Here is a 27,768-nt window from a genome sequence, read left to right as displayed (position 1 = left end):
AGCTCCGGACTGAGGGGCAGCTCCGGACTGAAGGGCAGCTCAGGACTCAGGACTGAGGGGCAGCTCAGGACTGAAGGGCAGCTCAGGAGACTCAGGACTGAGGGGCAGCTCCGGACTAAAGGGGACTGACTGAGGGCAGCTCCGGACTAAAGGGCCCCACTGGCAGGGCAGCTCAGGACTGAAGGGCAGCTCACTGGACTGAGGGGCAGCTCAGGACAGGGGACTGAGGGCAGCTCCGGACTAAAGGGCCCCACTGGACTGAGGGGCAGCTCTAAAGGGACTGAGGGGCAGCTCCGGACTGAGGGGCAGCTCCGGACTAAAGGGCCCCACTGGACTGAGGGCAGCTCCGGACAGCTCCAGGACTGAGGGGCAGCTCAGGACTGAGGGGCAGCTGACTGAGGGGCAGCTCAGGACTGGGGGCAGCCGGACTGTGGGGCAGCTCAGGACTGACTGAGGGGCAGCTCAGGACTGAAGGGCAGCTCAGGACTGAGGGGCAGCTCAGGACTGAAGGGCAGCTCAGGACTGAGGGCAGCTCAGGACTGAGGGCAGCTCAGGACTGAAGGGCAGCTCAGGACTGAAGGGCAGCTCAGGACTGAAGGGCAGCTCGGGACTGAGGGGGCAGCTCAGGACTGAAGGGCAGCAGACTGAGGGCAGCTCAGGACTGAGGGGCAGGACTCCAGGACTGAGGGGCAGCTCCAGACTGCTCAGGGAGGGGCAGCTCAGGACTGGGGGCAGCTCCGGACTGAGGGGCAGCTCAGGACTGAGGGGGGCAGCTCTGCACAGATTGAGGGGAGACTGAGGGGCAGCTCTGGACAGACGGGGGAGAGCTCTGGACAGCGCTGGAGAGGAGGAAGGCTCTGGCAGCGCTGGACATGCGTTAACACCTGTAGGCAGAAGACGGAGAGACAGCCTGGTGCGGGGGGCTGCCACCGGAGGGCTGGTGTGTGGAGGTGGCACTGGATAGACCGGACCGTGCAGGCGCACTGGAGCTCTTGAGCACTGAGCCTGCCCAACCTTACCTGGTTGAATGCTCCCGGTCGCCCTGCCAGTGCAGCGAGGTGGAATAGCCCGCACTGTGCTGGCAGACAGACATGGAAAACAGGTGTGGGGAATAAGTCCTGAGGGGAGACATGACGTAGTACCAGGACAGTGGCTGATGGTAAAACAATATGTAACGGACACATTAGGGCCATCGGGACATGCTTACTTTGAGAAATCATGTGAAATATCCATTTCTCTTGAAACAAGGACATGTTACTTTTACTTTTTTGTTTCCTTCGTTACAGGTTATGAGAATCTATCATCTGAAGGTGAAACAATACCTGAAACGATTTAATTTAATTTATTTTTATTTAACCTTTATTTAACCAGGTAGGCAAGTTGAGAACAAGTTCTCATTTACAATTGCGACCTGGCCAAGATAAAGCAAAGCAGTTTGACACAAACAACAACACAGAGTTACACATGGAGAAAAACAAACATACAGTCAATAATACAGTAGAAAAATAAGTCTATATACAATGTGAGCAAATAAGGGAGGTAAGGGAGGTAAAAGGGGGGGAAAAGGAGACATGGTGGCAAAGTAAATATAATATAGCAAGTAAAACACTGGAATGGAATTTGCAGTGGAAGAATGTGCAAAGTAGAAATAGATATAATGGGGTGTTAAGGAGCACAATAGATAAATACAGTAGGGGACGAGGTAGTTGTTTGGGCTAAATTATAGATGCGCTATGTGCAGGTGCAATAATCTGTGAGCTGCTCTGACAGCTGGTGCTTAAAGCTAGTGAGGGAGATAAGTGTTTCCAGTTTCAGAGATTTTTGTAGTTCATTCCAGTCATTGGCAGCAGAGAACTGGAAGGAGAGGGGGCCAAAGGAAGAATTGGTTTTGGGGGTGACCAGAGAGATATACCTGCTGGAGTGTGTGCTACAGGTGGGTGCTGCTATGGTGACCAGCGAGCTGAGATAAGGGGGGACTTTACCTAGCAGGGTCTTGTAGATGACCTGGAGCCAGTGGGTTTGGCGACGAGTATGAAGTGAGGGCCAGCCAACGAGAGCATACAGGTCGCAGTGGTGGGTAGTATATGGGGCTTTGGTGACAAAACGGATGGCACTGTGATAGACGGCATCCAATTTATTGAGTAGGGTATTGGAGGCTATTTTGTAAATGACATCGCCGAAGTCGAGGATTGGTAGGATGGTCAGTTTTACGAGGGTATGTTTGGCAGCATGAGTGAAGGATGCTTTGTTGCGAAATAGGAAGCCGATTCTAGATTTAATTTTGGATTGGAGATGTTTGATGTGAATCTGGAAGGAGAGTTTACAGTCTAACCAGACACCTAGGTATTTGTAGTTGTCCACATATTCTAAGTCAGAACCGTCCAGAGTAGTGATGCTGGACGGGCGGGCAGGTGCAGGCAGCGATCGGTTGAAGAGCATCACCTGTGAAGTGTTCATTAGAGACGTCCTTATCAACTAGTGGAACGGAGGGAGATTTCCTCACTACCAGCAGACTGTCAGAACATCACTTCTATGTGGGACTGATACCAGTGTGGAAGAGCTGGTCACTTTTAAAGGACTTGGTGAATGACTACCTTACCAATAGGACGATTGAATATTATTGTCTTGTAGGTAATAATATGTTGGGTGAGTTTCCTCCTAATACAGGATGTGGTAGGAATCCTAAAGGACATCATTATTACACCTGTTAATACATATGTTCTGTAACTTTGTTCCAAATCGATTTCTTCTTGCAATAGCAAGTAAAATATGCCCTTTTTGTGTTTTATAGAAATGCCAGGTGTTTCATGTGAATGACTATGATTCTAGTGGTCTATTTCCCCGCCAGTGCATTCTTTCAGAACAAATTGGATAAAAATGAGTGAAATTTGTCATGCAATATGTAAGAATTGCCGCAGCAAAAATCATTACTTGTCATGACAAACATTTATGGTATGACAAGGAGTGGCAAGGAGTGGAGTGTTAGCACAAACAGACTGGACTTTCCAGGCTGAAATGTTCTGTTTCCGTGTGAATTGTTGCACGTTATGTTGGCAAGCAACTGATTGTAAAGCATTTAAATGAGTCAACAATACCTGTTCCAGTAAACGCTGTCGAAATACCTTTTCCCGTAAACGATGCAATAGACTGACATGATGGACAACGCTTACCTGAAAATGGATATTGACACCTCACTGCAACAGGAACTTCCTTGTGCAGCCATGAAGAGAAAAGGTTGTGAATTGTGAATTATTGTGTCAAGCGTGTCATGTTGGCTATGAGCCGATCGAATCGGAAAAGGACTTTTCAATGAAAGAATCACTCATATGTCTGGAATTTGTAGGCCTACCTGTGTCTAGTTCGTTAGGACACACCACATCTGTCCGTCTCTCTCTCTGTCTGTCTCTCTCTCTCTCTCTCTGTTCGTCTCTCTCTCTCTCTGTCCATCTCTATCTCTTCTGTCCTCTCTCTGTCCATCTCTATCTGTCCATCTCTCTTGACACCTCACTCTCTCTCTGTCTGTCTCTGGCTAAGCCGATCGAATCGGAAAAGGACTTTTCAATGAAAGAATCACTCATATGTCTGGAATGTAGGTCTACCTGTGTCTAGTTCGTTAGGACACACCACATCTGTCCGTCTCTCTCTCTCTGTCCATCTCTATCTCTCTCTCTCTGTCCATCTCTATCTCTCTCTGTCCGTCACTCTCTCTCTCTCTGTCCATCTCTATCTCTCTCTGTCCGTCACTCTCTCTCTCTGTCCATCTCTATCTATCTCTCTCTGTCTTTCTCTCTCTCTGTCTGTCTGTCTGTCTCTCTCTCTCTCTCTGTCCGTCTCTCTCTCTCTCTCTCTCTGTCCATCTCTATCTCTCTCTGTCCGTCACTCTCTCTCTCTCTGTCCGTCTCTCTCTTTCTCTGTCTGTCTCTCTCTCTCTGTCCGTCTCTCTCTCTCTCTCTGTCCTTCTCTCTCTCTGTCCCTCACTCTCTTTCTGTCTGTCTCGCTCTCTGTCCCTAACTCTCTCTCTGTCCCTCACTCTCTCGCTGTCCCTCACTCTCTCGCTGTCCCTCACTCTCGAAATATCCTAAAACACAAGGTCAAATATACACTGGTGTTGCTTACCAAAACGATCTTGAATGTTCCTGAGTGGCCTAGGGACAGTTTAAAGTGGCTTGAAAATCTATTGCATGACTTAAAAATGTCTGTCTAGCAATGATTAAGAACCAACTTGACCTAGCTTGAATAATTTTTTATTGAATAATGTGCAAATATTGTGCAATCCTAGTGTGCAAAGCTCATAGAGATTTACCCAGAAATACTGTAATCACTGCCAAAGGTAATTCCAACATGTATTGACTCAGTGGTGTGAATACTTATGTAAATGAGATATTTCTGTATTTCATTTTCTATACTTTTGCAAAACTTTTCTAAAAATATGTGACTTTGTCATTATGGGGTATTGTGTGTAAATGGGTGAGAGTGAGAAAACTATTTAATCCATTTTGAATTCAGGCTGTAATGTGGAATAAGTCAAGGGGTTATTGTGATGGAAATATTCAAGGGCTCACATTACTGCAGGTGTATTCATGTACCTATTTTTTGACAGTTTTGGTGAATTAGTGTTTATTCCAGTGGCACTGTAGAATATGTACAGTATTAGCAGACTAGTGGTGGAAAAAGTACACAACAGTTATACTTGAGTAAAAGTAAAGAAACCTTGAGAAAACAACTCAAGTAAAAGTGAAAGTCACCCAGTAAAATACTATTTGAGTAAAAGTCTAAAAGTATTTGGTTTTAAATCAACTTAAGTATCAAAAAAGTAAATGTAATTGCTCAAATATACATTAAGTATCAAAAGTAAAAAATAATTTCAAATTCCTTACATTAAGCAAACCATACAGCACAATTTTCTATGTTTTATTTATTTTACTGATAACAATTTTCCTGTCCTGCTAAGCATTCAAAATGTAACACGTCTTCTGGGTGTCAGGGGGGAAATTCTGGAGTAAAAAGTACAATATTTTCTTTAGGAATGTAGTGAAGTAAAAGTACACGTTGTTAAAAATATGAAGTCAAGTACAGATACCCCCCCAAAACTACTTAAGTTGTACTTCAAAGTATTTTTTACTTCACACCACTTTAGCAGACTCAGAAACTAACCAATAGAGAGAGTGGCAGGTAGTAGAGGTCATGACATAAACTAACCAATAGAGAGAGTGGCAGGTAGTAGAGGTCATGACATAAACTAACCAATGGAGAGAGTGGTCGTAGAGGTCATGACATAAACTAACCAATAGAGTGGCAGGTCATGAGGTCATGACAAACTAACCAATGGAGAGAGTGGCAGGTCGTAGAGGTCATGACATAAACTAACCAATAGAGAGATGGCAGGTAGAGAGTGGCAGGAGTGGCAGGTAGTAGAGGTCATGACATAAACAAACCAATAGAGTGGCAGGAGTAGAGGTCATGACATAAACAAACCAATAGAGAGAGTGGCAGGTAGAGGTCATGACATAAACAAACCAATAGAGAGAGTGGCAGGTAGTAGAGGTCATGACATAAACTAACCAATAGAGAGAGTGGCAGGTAGTAGAGGTCATGACATAAACAAACAGTGGCAGGTAGTAGAGGTCATGACATAAACTAACCAATAGAGAGAGTGGCAGGTCGTAGAGGTCATGACATAAACTAAGAGGTCATGACATAAACTAACCAATAGAGAGAGTGGCAGGTAGTAGAGGTCATGACATAAACAAACCAATAGAGAGAGTGGCAGGTAGTAGAGGTCATGACATAAACTAACCAATAGAGAGAGTGGCAGGTCGTAGAGGTCATGACATAAACTAACCAATAGAGAGAGTGGCAGGTAGTAGAGGTCATGTCATGACATAAACAAACATAAACAAACCAATAGAGAGAGTGGCAGGTAGTAGAGGTCATGACATAAACAAACCAATAGAGAGAGTGGGTCGTAGAGGTCATGACATAAACTAACCAATAGAGAGAGTAGAGGTCATGACATAAACTAACCAATAGAGAGAGTGGCAAGGTCGTAGAGGTCATGACATAACTAACCAATAGAGAGAGTGGCAGGTCGTAGAGGTCATGACATAAACAAACCAATAGAGAGAGTGGCAGGTAGTAGAGGTCATGACATAAACAAACCAATAGAGAGAGTGGCAGGTAGTAGAGGTCATGACATAAACAAACCAATAGAGAGAGTGGCAGGTCGTAGAGGTCATGACATAAACAAACCAATAGAGAGAGGTCATGACATAAACTAACCAGGTAGTAGAGGTCATGACATAAACAATAGAGAGAACCAATATAAACTAACCAATAGAGAGTGGCAGGTAGTAGAGGTCATGACATAAACTAACCAATAGAGAGAGTGGCAGGTAGTAGTCATGGTCAATGACATAGAGGTCAACATAACCAATAGAGAGAGTGGTCATGGTAGAGTAGAGGTCATGACATAAACTAACCAATAGAGAGAGTGGCAGGTAGTAGAGGTCATGACAGAAACAAACACATTTAGTTCTTGGGACCAAAAGGTTCTGTCTGCATAAAGATGCTTCTGAGATAATTGGCTTTACATTTTCCTCGTTGATTTGAACGGTGTCAGCTATTTTTATCTTGTATTCTTCTGAACTTAACATGAATTGGGGTATTTAGAGTAATATATATATAGGTTGAGAACATTGAACAGAACAAGGCTAAATGTCAATAACTCAATTCGGACAAAAATACAGATAGACGCTTAACAAACATTGAAGTAAAACAAGCATATATTTGGGTTTCTGATGGGGGCACAACACTTGAACTAAACTCATGAGGAATTTATAAATATTCAAGAATCAATAAATATCCTACATTTATTACTCATAAAATGATGGCCCCTTTTAAAGCAATGAATCATGTTTGAATGAGTGGTGAGGCAGAGAACAGTATAAAACAGTATTTTTGCCTAAAATGTATTTAATCAATGCAGACTTATTTGCATAGTTAATGTTATTCAGTATTCTAGTGTTAATAGTTCAATTGTATTCAGGATTCTCAACAACAACCAATTTCTTCCACTTTCTTGAGTCAGGTATCAAACAGTTGTATCAAACAGTTGATCTAAAAATGTAGTTCATGTTATTGTATTCAGTATGTAAACTAGTGTTAAAAATGTTGAGTATAAAAGTTAATTTGTGTAGTTAAACCAACTAAACTAGTGTTAATTTGTGTATCTGTGTAGTTCATGTTAATTATTGTATTCAGTATGTAAACTAGTGTTAATTTTGTAGTATGTTAATGTATTAAACTAGTGTTAATTTGTGTAGTTAATGTAAACTAGTCTGTATTCAGTAAACTAGTGTTAATTTGTGTAGTTAATGTTACCGTATTCAGTATGTAAACTAGTGTTAATTTGTGTAGTTAATGTTATTGTATTCAATATGTAAACTAGTGTTAATTTGTGTAGTTAATGTTACCGTATTCAGTATGTAAACTAGTGTTAATTTTTGTATTCAGTATTCATGTTATTGTATCATGTTATTGTATTCAGTATGTAAACTAGTGTTAATTTTATTGTGTAGTGTTAATGTATGTAAATTGTATTAATGTTAGTATTGTAAACTAGTGTTAATTTGTGTAGTTAATGTTGTATTCAGTATCTAAACTAGTGTTAATTTGTGTAGTTCATGTTAGTATTCAGTAAACTAGTGTTAATTTGTGTAGTTAATGTTATTGTATTCAGTATCTAAACTAGTGTTAATTTTGTAGTTCATGTTCTAAACTAGTGTTAATTTGTGTAGTTTGTATTGTAATTGTATTCTAGTGTTAATTTGTTGTTCATGTTATTGTAAACTAGTGTTAAGTTAATGTTACTAGTGTTAATTTGTGTAGTTCATGTTATTGTATTCAGTATCTAAATTTCGTATTTGTATGTCTAGTGTTAATTGTATTGTAAACTAGTTAATGTTACCATGTTATTGTATTCAGTATGTAAACTAATGTTATCTAAACTAGTGTTAATTTGTGTAGTTCATGTTATTGTATTTAAACTAGTGTTAATTTGTGTAGTTCATGTTATTGTATTCAGTATAATTTGTAGTTCATGTTATTGTATTCAGTATCTAAACTAGTGTTAATTTGTGTAGTTAATGATATTGTATTCAGTATCTAAACTAGTGTTAATTTGTGTAGTCTTCATTTGAAAGATGTGCTTTACTTTTGGTAAAACCAGAAGTGACCCTGGTCAGGCACAAATCCAGTTATATTTCTCTAATCATATGCAATGAGAGCCTCGTGTTCTTCAGCTCTGCTCTTCTTCAAAAAATAGACCACGACCACAGTCAACAGAATCAAGGTCATGATGAACAGCCCGGCAAAGACTATGGTTCCCATGTCCGATCTGAGAAAATATGGAGCTTCCACGTCGACAACAGGAGCTGCAATCAACAGCAAAAACAACCAAATGATGTCATCAGAGTAATGGGAGTTTATATTTGTTCATTTAGGAAAAAGCAGGCAAGGAAAAGCAGTCATGAAAAGGTATTGGGACACAGTCCATCCAGTCAGCATGTTCAGGGTTCTGGGTTCTGTTTTAGGTCTGGTTAACCCTATAACCTAATCCTAAATGCTTCAACATAATTGTCTGGGACATACGGGTGTTTTTCTGGTCTAATCCTGATCAGAATGAATCCTTAATAAGAGGGTGAACGTTATTTATAATAGTGGTAACATGGAGAAAGTCAGACCACCCTGAAATGAAAATGGATGGCCCTCCCATCAGCAAGGGATACACTACGAGGCCAAAAGTATGTGGACACCTGCTCATCGAACATCTCATTCCAAAATCATAGGCATTAATATGGAGTTGGTCCCCCATTTGCAGCTATAAATGCCTCCACTCTTCTGGGAAGGATTTCCACTAGATGTTGGATCATTGCTGCGGGGCCTTGCTTTCATTCAGCCACAAGAGCATTAGTGAGGTCGGGCCCTGATGTTGGGCGATTAGGCCTGGCTTGCATTCAGCATTCCAATTCATCCAAAGGTGTTGGATGAGGTTGAGGTCAGGGCTCTGTGCAGGCCAGTCAAGTTTTTCAACACCAATCTTGACAAATCATTTCTGTATGGACCTCACTTTGTGCACGGGGGGCATTGTCGTGATGAAACAGGAAAGAGCCTTCCCCAAACTGTTGCCATAAAGTTGGAAGGACAGAATCGTCTAGAATGTCATTATTCTATGCTGTAGCGTTAAGATTTCCCTTCACTGGAACTAAGGGGCCAAACCATGAAAAACAGCCCCAGACCATTATTTCTCCTACACCAAACTCTACAGTTGGCCCCACGCATTCAGGCAGGTAGCGCTCTTCTGGCATTCGCCAAACTCAGATTCAACCGTCGGACTGACAGATGGTGAAGTGTAATTCATCACTCTAAAGATCGCGTTTCCACTGTTCCAATGGCGGCGAGCTTTACACCACTCCAGCTGACGCTTGGTATTGCACATGGTGATCTGAGGCTTGTGTGCGGCTGCTCAGCCATGGAAACCCATTTCATGAAGCTCCCAAAAAACAGTTCATATCCTGACGTTGCTTCCAGAGGCAGTTTGGATCTCGGTTGTGAGTGTTGCAACTGAGGACGCGCTTCAGCACCCGCTGGTCCGTTCTGTGAGCTTGTTTGGCCTTCCACTTCCCGGCTGAGCCGTTGTTGCTCCTCGGTGTTTCCACTTCACAATAACAGCACCTATAGTTGACCTTTAGCAATGCAGTAACTTGACGGACTGACTTGTTGGAAAGGTGGAGTCCTATGACGGTGCCTCTTCAGTAAGGCCATTCTACTGCCAATGTTTGTCTATGGAGATCGCATGGCTGTGTGCTCAGTTGCATACACCTGTCAGCAACGGTGTGGCTGAAATAGCCTAATCCACTCATTTGAAGGGGTGTCCACATACTTTTGAATATATTGTGTATTTTCAACGATTTCAGTTATTTTACCGAGTTACAGTAAATCAATCAATTTAAATAAATACATTTCCTCCCTAATCTATGGATTTCACAACTGGACAAGGGCAGAATTTCCTTCTCAAGCTGAACAGAACAGAACATAGGCTATAGGCTAGTCTGACCGCAAGTTGGTGCATTTGTTGGACTAGGCCTAATCAAACAAAACATTTCAGAGGAAGCCTTTGACTCTCTTCCTGAACTGCCACCATAGGCCTACAGAGCACAGCCATTGGTTAGGATGGGCCTACAGAGCACAGCCATTGGTTAGGATAGGCCTACAGAGCACAGCCATTGGTTAGGATAGGCCTACAGAGCACAGCCATTTGTTAGGATAGGCCTACAGAGCACAGCCATTTGTTAGGATAGGCCTACAGAGCACAGCCATTGGTTAGGATAGGCCTACAGAGCACAGCCATTTGTTAGGATGGGCCTACAGAGCACAGCCATTGGTTAGGATGGGCCTACAGAGCACAGTCATTGGTTAGGATGGGCCTACAGAGCACAGCCATTGGTTAGGATAGGCCTACAGAGCACAGCCATTGGTTAGGATAGGCCTACAGAGCACAGCCATTGGTTAGGATGGGCCTACAGAGCACAGCCATTGGTTGAGCACAGCCATTGGTTAGGATAGGCCTACAGAGCACAGCCATTGGTTAGGATGGGCCTACAGAGCACAGCCATTGGTTAGGATGGGCCTACAGAGCACAGCCATTGGTTAGGCAGAACACCGTTTTTGGGGGGGAAGGGATGGTCAACAAGAACAGGGTTGGAATATCCATTGCAGTGTGTAATGCAGCGATCTTAGAAATATAACTTTGCTCTGTGCTTCTCCCAGCATGTACTTCGTAGCCAATAGGCTATGGATCATTTGATTGAGACCACTCTAAACAGCCAATAGATCATTTGATTGAGACCACTCTAAACAGCCTATAGATCATTTGATTGAGACCACTCTAAACAGCCTATAGATCATTTGATTGAGACCACTCTAAACAGCCTATAGATCAGCCTAGCCTATAGATCATTTGATTGAGACCACTCTAAACAGCCAATAGATCATTTGATTGAGACCACTCTAAACAGCCTATAGATCATTTGATTGAGACCACTCTAAACAGCCAATAGATCATTTGATTGAGACCACTCTAAACAGCCTATAGGCTCACATTTGATATAAACAGCCAATAGATCATTTGATTGAGTAAACAGCCTATAGATCATTTGTGGAGAATCAGAGATGTTCACTTGATATTGTGTGTCCAGTGGAGAATCAGAGATGAGGGGCGGCATCAGTACACATCGATATATAGCCTAATAAGAAACTAATTCAAAAACACTGAGAAATATTTACATTTCATCAATTACATGACCCTCCCCTGGACTCGACCTCAAAAACCTTCCCCTTGACTGAAATAGAAAAAGCATAACCCTCCCCCTTTTCCTCCAGGTACCAATTCTGTAAATTTCGATTCATCCCTAAGAGTGGGGTAATTACCTGCACGGGTCTTTTCACCTGCCTTCTGGTCTGCACTGGGCTGGGTCTCTCTGACCACACGGAAAGGACCCTGGGTAATGTAGTGCCTGTCTGTCTCTCCGTTGGGGAGATCTCGCCTGCGCCTCCGCGAGGCTTTGTTCAGGCAGCCCTGGTCACACCTAGAGGTGGGGTTTCCTACTTCACACAGGATGACGGTACAGGTGAGGAACACCTGGAGGAGGGTCATGGGATGTGAAAGGGGAGGTGATCATCCATGAAGATGTTCCTAATACTGGATCAACATCCACAATCAACCATATTTGTGAAATAAACATTTAGGTTCAAATCTGTGTCTGAATAAGACCAAACCTGTGCGTCTTGATGTTGTCAGGTAAATTCCACATTGATGCAACATGATTATGCTCGAATAAAGTCAGTAAATATAACAAAGAAAGAAAGGATGTGAAGTCAAGTCATTTTGATGTTGGGTTTTACCTGGTCGTAGCTCCCAGTGAATTTGAAGGCCTGGACCTCAAAGTAGAATTGGGTTGGGTTTCCGGGATAAACCTTGACTGTCTCGTCCTGTAGACACCTTCATTGTAAAAGAAAGAAAGAAAGTACATTTTTACTGAGACAGGATGGAGACAAATTCATTCATGATTACGTTTGTGTAATCTCTCAGTCCCATTTGAAGCTTGCCAATAGCATTATGTGCTTCTCTTAGTCAATAAAGACTGGTAGACAAATAGCAACTGTGGAAAACAAAAAAAATAATTAGGGAAAACAAAACAACATTGTTTACCATTTAGGAAGGTGACATTATGTTGACTGTTACCTGTTGTTTACCATTTAGGAATACAACATTATGTTGATTGTTACCTGTTGTTTACCATTTAGGAAGGTGACATTATGTTGACTGTTACCTGTTGTTTACCATTTAGGAATACAACATTATGTTGACTGTTACCTGTTGTTTACCATTTAGGAAGGTGACATTATGTTGATTGTTACCTGTTGTTTACCATTTAGGAAGGTGACATTATGTTGATTGTTACCTGTTGTTTACCATTTAGGAATAAAACATTATGTTGACTGTTACCTGTTGTTTACCAATTTGGAAGGCGGCATTATGTTGATTGTTACCTGTGGTTCACACATTCTTTACTCTTGCAGGTAAACAAAATAAGTTTTGCTTTTCAGGCCACATAATGCAACAGGGGTGGTAAACAAGGAAACATGTTGTGTATTTCCTATGCTGCCTTGAGTGTGTAATTGTTTGTCATGCAGGGCTCCCTTGTAAAGGAGACCTTGGTCTCACCGGGACCCCACCCTGCCTAAATAAAGGTTCAACATGTAAGAAATACAGCACGACTGCAGATTCCTGCAATTCCACTTTCACAGCTTCAAGCCCACAGCCCTTTTGTGGGACCCCTCCCTCACCCGTCTTTGATGAGGTCGTAGAAGAGACTGCTGCTGGCGCTGTCATCCGGAGTGGCTTTGCATGACTCCACCAACAGCTGTACCTTGGGCAGATCGGCCTGGGCCTGGATGCCCATGTACAGCCTGTCCATTAGCTTCACCTTCACTGGGTAAGCACTGGGATCCACCTTCTGGGTGAACTTACTGTCCTTGAAGACCTCAAAGGTGTAGCCGAAGCTACCAAAGTTGGACTCTGTGAACATGTAGTTGGAGCTGTGGATCTGGTAGTAGTTGGAAATGCTGACGGTCTTGGGATACCGGCAGGAGAAGCCGATGTTGATCCGGTTACGGCGCGTGATGGTCGCGTTGACCGCGTCGAAGGAGTTTATTTCGTTTTTGAACACCATGAAGTCACCTGCATCCTAGATAGAAGCGGAGAGAGAAACCAGATTTAGGAAGATAAGAAACAAAACACAAGAAAGGAGAAAGAGATGGCACACCTCCAAGTATGTGTGTGTGTGTGTTCGAATATTTCTCATACCTCCATCTTTGTGCCACAGGTTTTGAGTGACATGGTGCCCATGATGTGTGTTTGGTTGGAGGTTAGGGAGCAGGATGAGTCGGCGAGACGCAGCCACTTCATGTCCACCCCAGGCAGAGAGGCCTTGCTCACGGCGATGCTGATCCTATTCTCTGTGCACAAAACAGTCGCCTCACCTGTACACAGAGGATATGACGTGTCATGTGTGTGTTTCATCACGTTAGGATTGGATCTTACCCTATAACATACATGGAAGTCTATCTAGCAACAGTGCAATGATTGAAGGGGGTGAAAATCAACTAACCTGTAAGTGCGAGGGCTTTGGCCACCACCACAACCACACATCTCATCTCTGACTGGCTGAAATGAAGAACAAATGAGAACAACAATGACCACAGAACGACAACAACAACAATTACTGTAAATGTCCCTTCAACGAACCTCTCGTTTGTCTCGGCAGTGAAACAGATGGGAATGTTTTGTCTCAGGTGTCTTCCCTGCGGGATCCAGCCCAGGAAGAGCCTCGTGACACCAACGCCCTCATCCCGGATCTTCTTGGTCATGTTGGAAGGGCCGCTGACCTGGAAGTCAAATGTCCTTTGAGGAAACAGAAAGACAGAGAAGTTACAACCCCTGGACAAGTGCGAGGATGCCAAGGAGTATTTTGGTTATATCAAACTCTATTCATCTTTTCATTTTCAGTTTTCATGTGCTGTTTTCAAGCTGGTTAAAAAAAAACGAGCATTGCTAAGTGTTGTGGTCTCTGCAGTCAGTCAGTCCAGAGGTAAAACAACGAGGGAAGTCGATGGAGTTTTGGACAGTAAGGTGATGTAGGTGAGAGAGGTACTCTTACTTGGCATGGGCGGTTTTTACTCGGGCTTCGAGTTGGTACAGGTGACCCACAGCGGCATGATGGACATCCCCATGTGAAGGTGTTGGAGTCAAGAACTGTGGTCGTATGTAGCCAGGGAGACAGTTGGATAGAGCTGGCTGGACTAAAACCACAGAAAGGAGAGGTTTTAGATACAGTACCAGTCAAACATTTAGACACACCTACTCATTCAATTTATACTATTTTCTAAATTGTAGAATAATAGTGAAGACATCAAAACTATGAAATGACACATATGGAGTCATGTAGTAACCAAAAAAAGTGTTAAACAAATCTAAATATATTTTATATTTGAGATTCTTCATAGTAGCCACCCTTTGCCTTGATGACAGCTTTGCACACTCTTGGCATTCTCTATGTAGCCAGGGAGACAGTTGGGCAGAGTTGGCTGGACTAAAACCACAGAAAGGACAGGTTTTAGACATCTAGTGTGTGTGTTAATGAAGGGGCATTCTGGGATTACTACATCCATTATTATACTATTCAATTAATGATATATAGACATTGATTCGTCAAGACTATAGCTTATAGAAATGCCTCGGGAGCATAGTTCAACTGTCTTAATAAATCACTACCTAAAATATAAGCGTGTTTTATTTCATCTAATGTTTGTATAGTTTTATAGCATGGTTAAAGCTATCATTTTGATATCATGGATGGTCAGTCCTTGTATCCATAGCTATCATTTTGATCTCATGGATGGTCAGTCCTTGTATCCATAGCTATCATTTTGATCTCATGGATGGTCAGTCCTTGTATCCATGGTCAGTCCTTGTATCCAATACCGCTATCATTTTGATCTCATGGATGGTCATCCATTAGCTATCATTTTGATCTCATGGATGGTCAATCCTTGTATCCATAGCTATCATTTTGATCTCATGGATGGTCAGTCCTTGTATCCATAGCTATCATTTTGATATCATGGATAGTCAGTCCTTGTATAGACAGGGCTATGGATACATTTGAGAGTGGTTGCATTTCTCCAGACCCATCCCTCAGCTGTTTACCAAAAAAAGTGGCGCGGTGTCTGCTTTGTCATTGTTGGAATCCCAGATTACCCCTTTAGAGGATCCACAGCGACATACATGTCTGTAAACAATGACTGACAATGCTTCGGACTAAATTGTTGTCTGATTATTTTATCAGGGGCAGTAGGGTGTTTGTTTTTAGCTAGATTGATAGCATTTTGTGCCGCTCTCAGTAAATAAAGGTAATTAGTCATGTAATCAGGGAGATTAAAACCATGCAGGTTGCTATTTTGAAACGCACCATCATCTTTACTGTCATTCCACCAGGTGAACATAACATCATTTGCATAAACAAACTACGAGTTAAATTTTGAAACCTACACCACTTTTACCAAAATGCAACTCAAATTCGGTTTTAGTTTTTTGACAAATGACTATGCGTCACTGATCTATACATATTATAGGACGAGACAAAACACTAGACAAATCACATTGAATTTAATGGATTGGTTGGTTCACTATGCCAAAAGGAAGCATTCAACTGTGAGACATGCTACTTACTGTCCACGGCAAACTGCAAGGGCACATGGCTGAACAGGGTCGGAGTCGGGCTTCTGGCATAGGACTCGTTCAGGGCCTTTCTGGTATAATTACATTTATATCCCGTCATGTTGACGTCTACAGTGGGGTGGTCCTGCAGCAGCACCTCAAATACATGCAACCCTACAGCCAACAGGCCCGTGGCATGCAGAGTGCACTGGACCTGGAGGGATGAGATGATAGTGAATTAACTGCAGATCTAGGAACAGTTTCTCCCTGTCCACGGAATCCTATTCATTATGATCTGAAAAGGAAAAGCTGATCCCAGATCAGTGCACCTACGCCATGTTGGATGTTAATTGTGCTCAATTGGATTAAATGTTTATAATAAATAATGATAAACAAGGGTCTTTCACACTTACCCAGGGACCCGTCCCAGGCAAACCAGCAACCCAGGGACCCGTCCCAGGCAAACCAGCAACCCAGGGACCCGTCCCAGGCAAAGCAACCCAGGGACCCCGTCCCAGGCAAACCAGCGACCCAGGGACCCCGTCCCAGGCAAACCAGCAACCCAGGGACCCGTCCCAGGCAAACCAGGGACCCGTCCCAGGCAAACCAGCAACCCAGGGACCCGTCCCAGGCAAAAACCAGGGACCCCGTCCCAGGCAAACCGGCGACGCAGGGACCCCCAGGCAAACCAGCAACCCAGGGACCCGTCCCAGGCAAACCAGCGACCCAGGGACCCCGTCCCAGGCAAACCAGCGACCCAGGGACCCGTCCCAGGCAAACCAGCAACCCAGGGACACGTCCCAGGCAAACCAGCGACCCCGTCCCAGGCAAACCAGCAACGTAGGGACCCGTCCCAGGCAAACCAGCAACCCAGGGACCCGTCCCAGGCAAAAACCCAGGGACCCCAACCCAGGGACCCGTCCCAGGCAAACCAACCCAGGGACACGAGGCAAACCAGCGACCCCGTCCCAGGCAAACCCGTCCCAGGCAAACCAGCGACCCAGGGACCCCGTCCCAGGCAAACCGGCAACCCAGGGATCCCGTCCCAGGGACCCCATCCCAGGGACCCCGTCCCAGGCAAACCGGCGACGTAGGGACCCGTCCCAGGCAAACCAGCAACCCAGGGACCCGTCCCAGGCAAACCAGCAACCCAGGGACCCGTCCCAGGCAAACCCGTCCCAGGCAAACCGGCAACCCAGGGCAGGAGCCCAGGGACCCGTCCCAGGTCCCAGGCAAACCAGCAGGGACCCGTCCCAGGGACCCGTCCCAGGCAAACCAGCAGCAACCCAGGGACCCGTCCCAGGCAAGGGACCCGTCCCCAGGCAGGGACCCGTCCCAGGCAAACAGGGACCCGTCCCAGGCAGGGAAAGCGACCCAGGGACCCCGTCCCAGGGACCCGTCCCAGGCAAACCAGCAACCCAGGGACCCGTCCCAGGCAAACCGGCAACCCAGGGACCCGTCCCAGGCAAACCAGGCAACCCAGGGACCCGTCCCAGGCAAACCCAGGGACCCCGTCCCAGGCAAACCAGACCCAGGGACCCGTCCCAGGCAAACCCGTCCCAGGCAACCCAGGGACCCGTCCCAGGCAAACCAGCAACCCAGGGACCCCGTCCCAGGCAAACCAGCAACCCGTCCCAGGGACCCGTCCCAGGCAAAAGCGACCCCGTCCCAGGCAAACCCAGGGACCCGTCCCAGGCAAGGGACCCGTCCCAGGCAAACCAGCGACCCAGGGGCAAACCAGCAACCCAGGGACCCAGGGACCCGTCCCAGGCAAACCAGCAACCCGTAGGGACCCGGGACCCAGGGACCCGTCCCAGGCAAAAACCCAGGGACCCGTCCCAGGCAACCCAGGGACCCGTCCCAGGCAAACCCAGGGACCCAGGGACCCGTCCCAGGCAAACCAGCAGGGACCCGTCCCAGGGACCCGTCCCAGGCAAACCCGTCCCAGGCAGGGACCCAGGGACCCAGGGACCCGTCCCAGGCAAACCAGGGCAGGGACCCGTCCCAGGGACCCCCGTCCCAGGCAAACCGGCAACCCAGGGACCCGTCCCAGGGAACCCGTCCCAGGCAAAACCCAGGGACCCGTCCCAGGCAAACCAGCAACCCAGGGACCCGTCCCAGGCACCCGTCCCGGCAACCCAGGGACCCGTCCCAGGCAAACCCGTCCCAGGCAAACCGGCAACCCAGGGACCCGTCCCAGGCAAACCGGCAACCCAGGGACCCGTCCCAGGCAAACCGGCGACCCAGGGACCCGTCCCAGGCAAACCGGCAACCCAGGGACCCGTCCCAGGCAAACCCGGCAACCCAGGGACCCGTCCCAGGCAAACCCCAGGGGTCCCAGGCAACCGGCGACCCAGGGACCCGTCCCAGGCAAACCGGCAACCCAGGGACCCGTCCCAGGGGACCCAGGGACCCGTCCCAGGCAAACCGGGACCCAGGGACCCGTCCCAGGCAAAAACCAGGGATCCGTCCCAGGCAAACCGGCAACCCAGGGACCCAGGGACCCGTCCCAGGCAAACCGGCAGGGACCAACATCATACAGGGAGTGAGCAAAAACCCGTCCCAGGCAAACCGGCGACCCAGGGACCCCGTCCCAGGCAAACCGGCGACCCAGGGACCCGTCCCAGGCAAACCGGCGACCAACATCATACAGTGAGCAAAAACGTGTTTTTTCCCCTTCACATCAGGTAAATGATAATGGAAAGGAGAAGTAATCAACATTATAAAATGAAAATATTTTGTAGATAATTTTCATTATTTTGATCTCCCCACATAATAATTGGAAGAGGAAGTGTAAGCCTAAACATAGCCTATTAGCTAGAAAGGTCATTACAAACACATTTTTGCTAACAGCAACTGTTTATCTGGTTAAACAAAGGTCAGCCATGTGTTGGCAAAGCATTATGTCCAAGTCAAGAAAGCTTACCAGCAGCCAGCAGCACTGGTAGCCTGTGCCGTATTCACATGCTATCAGAGTTATCGGAAGTGGGAACGACCTTCTAAGTCGGAGATACAAGTGGGAAGCTTGTTGTTTCCATGTAGCGACGTTTCACCACTGACATTTCAGCTTTTCAATCAAAAAATGACAACAAATCCCTTTTTGACAATTACAACATTATCAAGGAGGATAATGTAGCTAGTTTGACCATATCGTCAATGTTAAGCAAGCTAATTTTATAATTAGCAACGTTAGCTAGCTTATCGAGCTAGCTAAAATCGTATTTGTTAAAGAATCGTTCTAACTTCAAAGGCATGTGAACACATTTATGTCGGACTTACGACTTCCCACCTCCCAGTTTCCCATTTCCCACGAGCACATGAAGCCACCCCTATTCGCGTGTGCTTTTTAAAATCCTAAATCAGATACTCCAGTGAGTGTAATTGGATACCATGAGTGGAATTTGCTCAATGTTCAGAGTTGAGAAATAAAGTTGACATCGTTAGAAATAAGATATTATCCTCTTGTCTACTGTGGGTATGTAATAATAAATGTGTTTATTCTGTTGTTGCTAGCGATATTCATAAAAACATTGAGAGGGGGAACCCCTGCAGTACCTCCGCAGGGATTGTTCACGTGCCTTTGAAGTCGGAACAAACCCGTACTAAACCGTTAATAAACGGGCTTGATTTCATCTACATCAATCTGCAGGGAGGGATATTGTTAATTTTATTACCCTGTCAAGTGTAATGTTGGGGTGTGCGACGTTCACAGGGAAGTGGCACCTCACGTCATCTCCATCCGGGTCATAGGCCAAGAGAGGAAGAGTGGAAAAGCAGTTCTGAGGAACTCTACTCATGACATCACAGAGAGAAACAAAAAAACACTTTCATTAGTAGATAATAATCCCAGATAACAGCGACGTGACTGTAGTGTTATGTAGATGTAGAATAAAACAGAATGTATTGTTTAACCCTTTAGACCACAATAGAATTCTAGAATGCTGCTGTAGAAGACTGAGACGGACCCTATGGGTTCTAAAGGGCTCAGGTTGAAATATGCCACTAAGTTTAGTATGTGGTTATTTGGCAGAAACTCTTTTTTGGTACATTCAGTTTGCTTCCCTCGTGGTCGTACCGCAGGGTTGGGACAGTTGCCGTGACAGGAGGTGTGTTTTGGGTTGGAGGCCCCGGGCTGACCCGTAACCCCAAATCCACCTCGGTGTGTATTGTCCAGTTGGTCTTTCCATTGACATTGGAGCCCCAACAGCAACCTGAGTCACTACAATGAGAGGTTGAATCAGTGCATTGAAGTGGTAGATCAGCATGACATCATTCTGACAGTATTTTCTAGTGATTCCATCCACATCATCAATATAACTGTTATTTCCACGGTGCTCAGATTGCAATGTTATGTCTTTCCAACATTAAAATCCAGCTAAATGTTGTTTGATGGGATCGGAGCACAACAGACACAGCAGCAGTAACTACACAGGGTTTGTGTGTGTGTCGGGGGGGTGAGGGGGTCAAGATGCCTGGCTGAAGTGCTTATTACTCGTCAAAACAGCATTCAACAGATGACTTCCTGTCTCTAACACCCAGAGGCTGACGACAACCCCCCGCCCCTTCCTCCACCACACCCAGAAAATCCAAGTTTACCTCAGGGTGTAGGATTGGGTTTTCTGGTCCCTAGTGAAGTTTCTAGTGAAGTGTCCCTCCGACTGGCACCAGAGGTTTTGGCCGGACTGGTCCTTGTCGGTGGTCTGCACGACAGGTCCTTGTCGGTTGGCACTGCCATTACAGTAGCCGCTGGTGCACTCCCAGGAGAACTGCTGTTCACACCTGTCCCGGCCATTCTCACGGTAGTGGAATTGTACCTGCCAGCACACAGGTTAGGACCCATACTCACAGACAGCCTCAGAGTACAGAGTAGGAGTGCTGATATAGGATCAGTTTTGCCTTTTAGATCATAATGAATACGAGTATACGGACAGGGGGGACCCTGATCCTAGATCAGCTCTACCACTCTGAGAAGCTTTTTGAATATAAGGCCCTGCTAGGGGAGATAGGTCGGGTTGCATTAAGAATGTTTAGAAATGGTTACATCAAGATAGAAAGAATGGTTGCATCAAGATAGAAAGAATGGTTACATCAAGATAGAAAGAATGGTTGCATCAAGACAGAAATAATGGTTACATCAAGATAGAAAGAAGGGTTGTATCAAGATAGAAAGAATAATGGTTGCATCAAGATAGAAAGAAGGGTTGTATCAAGACAGAATGAATAATGGTTACATCAAGATAGAAAGAATGGTTGCATCAAGACAGAACGAAAAATTGTTGCACCAAGATAGAACAAATAAGTAATACATGTTTGATATAATATATTAGTTAATATTGTTGAATAGTTATCAAGAGTGCATTAGATGGTAAATGTACTGTAATATTGTCCCATGACTCAAGCTATTTCTCAACTTGAAGATCTTTCCCCCAAATTCTTCCGCAGTTTATGTAAAAAACTGCTAATTCAATTTCCTCCATCACCTAGTTTATGTAGAAAAGCTGCTAAATCAATTTCTTACTTTCATTGGATGTGGAATTGATTCGGAGTGTTGTTTTCATTTTTTATAAATTGCACTTAAGATTTTCCATTTGCAAATCTACTAACAGGAAATTACTTGGAATTGACCACAAACTACACTGGAAAACCCAAGGCATTTTAACTCAAATACTACTAGTAAGTTGAACTCTATGAAAAGTCATTCGTGCTTTAAATGTTTATGTAGTACTGACTCAAAACTAAATGATAAGTCACATCAACTCCATTTAAAAAAATAATAAATCTGGGAATTTGGGGAAAGTTACCAGAATTTTGCAAATCTACTTGAAGGCCTTATGTGGCCTGTAAACCATGAGTTTCATAATTCATAATAAGTCTTTATGAGATATGTAATGTATTGTCATAATGAGTTTTATTATGATGATAACATTCACCTGGGAACTCACTTGGTGAAGGCCACAGGACTGAAAATGAACGAATTCAACAACCATGTCTCTGTCACTAACAAGTACTGTCATGGGTGGTAACTCTACACTTCACTCTGAAAGGCAAGGGATGCTGGTAAATTATATTGGAGGCGTGGCTTAAGTGGGGGCATTACTCTAAATGTTCAAGTTGATACAACTCAAATCTATTGTCACAGTGACAATGTCACTTTAAGTAACTGTACTGAGATACAGTGGTGGAAAAAGTACTAAATTGTCATACTTGAGTACAAGATACCTTAATAGAAAAGTAAAAGTCACCCAGTAAAATAATGCTTGAGTAAAAATCTACAAGTATTTGGTTTTAAAAATACTTAAGTCAATGGAATTGCTAAAATGTACTAAAGTATCAAAAGTAAAAGTATAAATCATTTCAAATTCCTTATATTAATCAAACCAGACGACACAATTCTCTTTTCGTTTTTAAATGTATGCATAGCCAGGGGCACACATCAAAACACCCAGACATCATTAACAAATGAAGCAGTTGTGTTTAGTGAGTCCGCCAGATCAGAGGGAAAAGGGGATGACCAGAGATGTTCTTTTGACAAGTGTGTGAATTGGACAATTCACCTGTCAAAATTTTCTTTCGGAATGTAGTGAAGTAAAAGTAAAAGTTGCCAAAAATATAAATAGTAAAGTAAAGTACAGATACCCCACAAAATACTTAAGTAGTACTTTAAAGTATTGTTTACTTAAGTACTTTACACCACTGCTCAGATATATTAAGTGCAATGAGTTTCCTCACAAGTTTTGAGTAATGACAGCACATCTGGATTTACATTGTACTGTTATCAACCCTAGCTTTATCTCCTTTCTCTCTTCATCTTCCCCTCTATCTTCCTTTCTCTCTTTCTCCCCCTCCACCTTTCTCTCTTCCTCCCCCTCTATCTTCCTCCCCTTCTATCTTCCTTTCTCTCTTCCTCCCCCTTCTATCTTCCTTTCTCTCTTCCTCCCCCTCTATCTTCCTTTCTCTCTTCCTCCCCTTCTATCTTCCTTTCTCTCTTCCTCCCCCTCTATCTTCCTTTCTCTCTTCCTCCTCCTCTCCCTTCCTCCCCCTCTATCTTCCTTTCTCTCTTCCATTTTCCTTTCTCTCTTCCCCCCCCTCTCCCTTCCTCCCCCTCTATCTTCCTTTCTCTCTTCCATTTTCCTTTCTCTCTTCCTCCCCATTCTATCTTCCTTTCTCTCTTCCTCCCCCTCTATCTTCCTTTCTCTCTTCCTCCTCCTCTCCCTTCCTCCCCCTCTATCTTCCTTTCTCTCTTCCATTTTCCTTTCTCTCTTCCTCCCCATTCTATCTTCCTTTCTCTCCTCCCCTCTATCTTCTATTCTCTCTTCCTCCCCCTCTATCTTCCTTTCTCTCTTCCTCCCCTCTATCTTCTATTCTCTCTTCCTCCCCTCTATCTTCCTTTCTCTCCTCCCCTCTATCTTCTATTCTCTCTTCCTCCCCCTCAATCTTCTTTTCTCTCTTCCTCCCGATTCTATCTTCCTTTCTCTCTTCCTCCCCCTTCTATCTTCCTTTCTCTCTTCCTCCCCTCTATCTTCCTTTCTCTCCTCCCATCTATCTTCCATTCTCTCTTCCTCCCCCTCAATCTTCCTTTCTCTCTTCCTCCTCCTCTATCTTCCTTTCTCTCTTCCTCCTCCTCTATCTTCCTTTCTCTCTTCCTTTCTCTCTTCCTCCCCCTTCTATCTTCCTTTCTCTCTTCCTCCCCTTCTATCTTCCTTTCTCTCTTCCTCCCCTTCTATCTTCCTTCTCTCTTCCTCCCCCTCTATCTTCTATTCTCTCTTCCTCCCCCTCTATCTTCCTTTCTCTCTTCCATTTTCCTTTCTCTCTTCCTCCCCCTCTATCTTCCTTTCTCTCTTCCTCCCCATTCTATCTTCCTTTCTCTCCTCCTCCTTTCTCTCCTCCCCTCTATCTTCTATTCTCTCTTCCTCCCCCTCTATCTTCCTTTCTCTCTTCCTCCCCTCTATCTTCTATTCTCTCTTCCTCCCCCTCAATCTTCATTTCTCTCTTCCTCCCGATTCTATCTTCCTTTCTCTCTTCCTCCCCCTTCTATCTTCCTTTCTCTCTTCTCCTCCCATCTATCTTCCATTCTCTCTTCCTCCCCCTCAATCTTCCTTTCTCTCTTCCTCCTCCTCTATCTTCCTTTCTCTCTTCCTTTCTCTCTTCCTTTCTCTGTTCCTCCCCCTTCTCTCTTCCTCCCCCTTCTATCTTCCTTTCTCTCTTCCTCCCCCTCTCTCTTCCTTTCTCTCTTCCTCCTCCTCTATCTTCCTTTCTCTCTTCCTTTCTCTGTTCCTCCCCCTTCTCTCTTCCTCCCCCTTCTATCTTCCTTTCTCTCTTCCTCCCCCTCTATCTTCCTTTCTCTCTTCCTCCCCCTCTATCTTCCTTTCTCTCTTCCTCCTCCTCTATCTTCCTTTCTCTCTTCCTCCCCCTCTATCTTCCTTTCTCTCTTCCTCCCCCTTCTATCTTCCTTTCTCTCTTCCTCCCCCTCTATCTTCCTTTCTCTCTTCCTCTTCCTATATTTTTCTTCCTTTATTATTTTACCTGATACTCCATCAATCGATAAAGATTGGTCAGACATCTGTTTTTACATGTCTGAACAGTTTTCTTTACCAGTTGCTAAAGAAAAGGCATTGATGAACACCACCTGTGTCATTCAGAATCAGAGCTTGTTTATAGATCAGTGTATTTCTTGGATGTGCATGTCAAACCTGTATGATCACATGATCTCCTGACATTCATTTTCAATTCCATGTTAAAAAAAATATTTAAAAAATCTTCCCCAAAAGTGATAAATTAGGCTACATCATTTCAACAGTTTTATTCCCAAACATAGAAGCAAGACAGAAATTGTTTGTTTCTTTCACTGCCAGAAATGGTAAATGTACCTTGTGAAATTGGTTATGAGCAGTGGTGTGAAGTAACTAAGCAAAAACAATGTTTTGGTTAAAGTGCAGACAGTCAGCTTGAGTGAGAAAGATGCACAAATATCATGATTCATTCAGGATTATCCGTAACCATAGTAGCATCCACAATGTGTTTAGAAACATGTTATATGCTTATTTCAATAAAAGTGACTCCAAAATGACACAATACATTTTTTTTTCCATTTCCCCTGTGAAAAAATATGTACTTTTTACTCGCTGACATTTTCCTTGACACCCAAAAGCACTCATTTCGAATGCTTAGCAGGACAGGAAAATGGTCGGATCGGGAACAAGCGGTCATCACTACTGCCTCTGATCAGACGGACTCCCTAGACGCAAATGCTTCGTTAGTAAATTATGTCTGACTGTTGGAGGTGCCGCTGGCTATTCATAAAAAAAAAAAAAAAAAAAAATGTGCTGTCTGGTTTAAAAAGGAATTTGAAATTATACATAACATTTACTTGTACTTTTGATACTTCAGTATGTTTAAAACCAAATACTTTTAGGACTTTTACTGAAGTAGTATTTTACTGGATTACTTCACTTGAGTCGTTTTCTATGTTTACTATTTACTTAAGTACGACAATTGGGTACTTTTTCCACCACTGGTTATGAGTATTGTAGTATTAAAGGCACTGGCAGGTTTGGCATGTACTTTGTAGACTATTTATTGACTATTTATTGCAAATCAAGTTATGCACTCATAGGAACCTACCTCCCCTGTCCATTTCGAGTCTGGGGGCATGTATCCCGGTACTGTACAGCGCATAGTCCCGCCATAATACGTTGAATCCGCGCTGTGGCAGACTGCACTGCTGAGTACCAGCAGGAGCAGCATACCAAGGTCCATTATGTCTTTCTCTTCTCCTGTCTGTCTGTCTGTCTGTCTAATCATCTCCTTCAAGTTCCTCGTTCCTATTCATTTATATGTTGGAGGCGTGGAGTAATTCAATGACTGGAATAACCGGGTTTGTGATGCACTTCAAAGTATTTGGAGAAAAAAAATCGCATTGTTTGATCCTGTGTTGCCTCACTTCATAATTAGATTGCTATAATATATATATATATATTCCTTAACAATGAAAGGATTGCATTGAGACTGTAATCTTATTGGTGATTTGGTTGTTGTTGTTGCAGTGACCTATGAGCTTCACTTGTTTAGACCGGCTGCAAGGCTGGGCTGGTTAGACCAAACCTACACATTTGAAAAGTATCACCATGCATGTTTTTTAAACGCTAAAGACTTGTTTTTTAAATTGTAATTATGATGAATAATGGCTATGGATATATGATTCGGCTATTGGTATATAGCCTGTACATATATGCCTATTCTTGTGACAATTATTATTTCGGCTTGTACATATATTTGATTTGAAGAATTAGAAATATGGTCCAATTCTTTTTTTTTAAAAACGTACTGCACAAACGCACTCTCTCACCCCAGCCGTTTTCAAAACGAATGCAATCAAGTTTAATCCAGACTAAACTCCTCCCACAGGGTAAACCGGGCGAGCTGAATTGCAACTTCCTCAGAGTTGGCTCGTCGTTAAATACGGCGCTGTTGCTCGGTGTCATGATTGGGCCTTCTGTCGCATTTAAGTACTAGTCGAAACTAGGAAACTCGGAAATTTCCGATTTGCTAACTGGTTGTAGCTAAACACTTGCCGCGATCAACCAGTTAACAAGTCGGACATTTCCGGGTTTCCTAGCATGTGAAAGCAGCTTTAAATCGAAGAGCGGAGTACTCAGTGTTTTCACATTCAACAGTTTTTGCTCTTATAAAAACTTATATAGGCCTATCCCAAGGAAAACTACTTTGAAAATTGTAACATGTGTTACATATGTTTCTGAATTATGTATCATGCTGTTTTGTTGACATTATGGCCCGGTGATGCTCGATTTGAACTGGGCTTACCTTCCTCACCGCTTTTGAACGGTGAAGTGACAGGCCATCGCCCGATTGAAAAGCTATTAGCACGCACCACAGCTAACTAGCTAGCTATTTCACATCTGTTACATGAGCTGACAAGTAAAAAATTAATAATCGGTTGTTCTGCCCCTGAATAAAGCAGTCAAAGAACCTTTTGGGGTTCATTTTTTAACTACACTCCATTTTAATAATAAAATGCATAACAATAACAACAATATTTTAGCTGTCAGTGCTTATTATGATTTCAGTGGCAAAGCAGAATATATATATATATATTTTTAAATGAGGTAAACTCCTAGTAGAGTCAAGTCTTGGTATTTGTTCTTAAATGACTTGCCTAGTTACATAAAATGTAAAAAAATATTCACCACAAAAACCAAGGTATGAATAGTGTCGTGTGGATGTTTAAAAACAAAAAAAATCTGTACAATTACTCTTTTTGGGATATAACAGGAAACCTGTTCAATCACCATGTACTGCAAAACCATTCTGGATATGGAAATGGAGAACATCAACACATGTACATCAACACACCACTGGACTTGGACTTGGCTCTGCTGGGAGTTTACCTCATATTTAGAAAAATTATATATTCTGCTTTGCCACTAAAATCACAAGAAACACTGACAACTAAAATATTGTTATTGTTATTCATTTTATTATTAATAATAACAGGGGAGGGGGGGGGTGTAGTTAGAAATTAATCCCAAAATGTTCTTTGAGGGGCTCCCGAGTGGCGCAGCGGTCTAAGGCACTGCGTCTTAAGGCACTGTTTGATTCCAGGCTGTTTCACAACTGGCCATGAAATGGGAGTCCCATAGGGTGGCGCACAACTGGCCCAGCGGCGTCTGGGTTAGGGTTTGGCTGGGATAGGCCGTCATTGTAAATAAGAATTGACTTGCCTAATTAAATAAAAACATATTTTTAAATCCATTAAAGGAATTCTTCAAAGAACTTATAGGTGTTCCCCCCACCGTTTCAATTTGAAGAACCCCTACGGATAGTCCAGGAACCTTTTCATTTTAGAGTACACCAAACTGGCCAAAATGCGTCGCCAGTGTGTAGAACTGCGGCCAGACAAATAGGCATACAAA

General features: G+C 43.9%; 1 protein-coding gene across 1 annotated transcript; it reads right to left on the bottom strand.

Annotated features, from left to right (window-relative positions):
• Positions 1 to 8,190: 8,190 nt before the first annotated feature.
• Positions 8,191 to 25,627, bottom strand: LOC135529563 (uncharacterized). Its single transcript, XM_064958237.1, has 13 exons — positions 25,460 to 25,627; positions 20,435 to 20,652; positions 19,914 to 20,057; positions 19,513 to 19,627; positions 15,851 to 16,052; positions 14,280 to 14,421; positions 13,868 to 14,023; positions 13,731 to 13,786; positions 13,427 to 13,602; positions 12,907 to 13,307; positions 11,962 to 12,058; positions 11,488 to 11,698; positions 8,191 to 8,432 (listed from the first exon to the last, which is right to left on the bottom strand). The coding sequence occupies exons 1-13, from the start codon at positions 25,592 to 25,594 to the stop codon at positions 8,266 to 8,268; spliced, it is 2,220 nt and encodes a 739-aa protein (XP_064814309.1). The 5' UTR covers positions 25,595 to 25,627; the 3' UTR covers positions 8,191 to 8,265.
• Between the last annotated feature and the right edge of the window lie 2,141 nt (positions 25,628 to 27,768).

This window comes from Oncorhynchus masou, unplaced genomic scaffold (assembly GCF_036934945.1).
Source record: "Oncorhynchus masou masou isolate Uvic2021 unplaced genomic scaffold, UVic_Omas_1.1 unplaced_scaffold_1184, whole genome shotgun sequence".
Classification (NCBI taxonomy): Eukaryota; Metazoa; Chordata; class Actinopteri; order Salmoniformes; family Salmonidae; genus Oncorhynchus; species Oncorhynchus masou.
This window is presented reverse-complemented; position numbering and strand designations above follow the sequence as displayed.

Bases quoted from the DNA above. Each gene is read 5' to 3' on its own strand.
- LOC135529563 (XM_064958237.1), bottom strand. From the start codon at position 25,594: ATGGACCTTGGTATGCTGCTCCTGCTGGTACTCAGCAGTGCAGTCTGC. The intron at 13,787-13,867 runs GTTCGTTGAAGG...TCTTCATTTCAG, and splicing joins ACTGCCGAGACAAACGAGAG to CCAGTCAGAGATGAGATGTG. The intron at 13,308-13,426 runs GTATGAGAAATA...GCTTCTATCTAG, and splicing joins CCTGTGGCACAAAGATGGAG to GATGCAGGTGACTTCATGGT.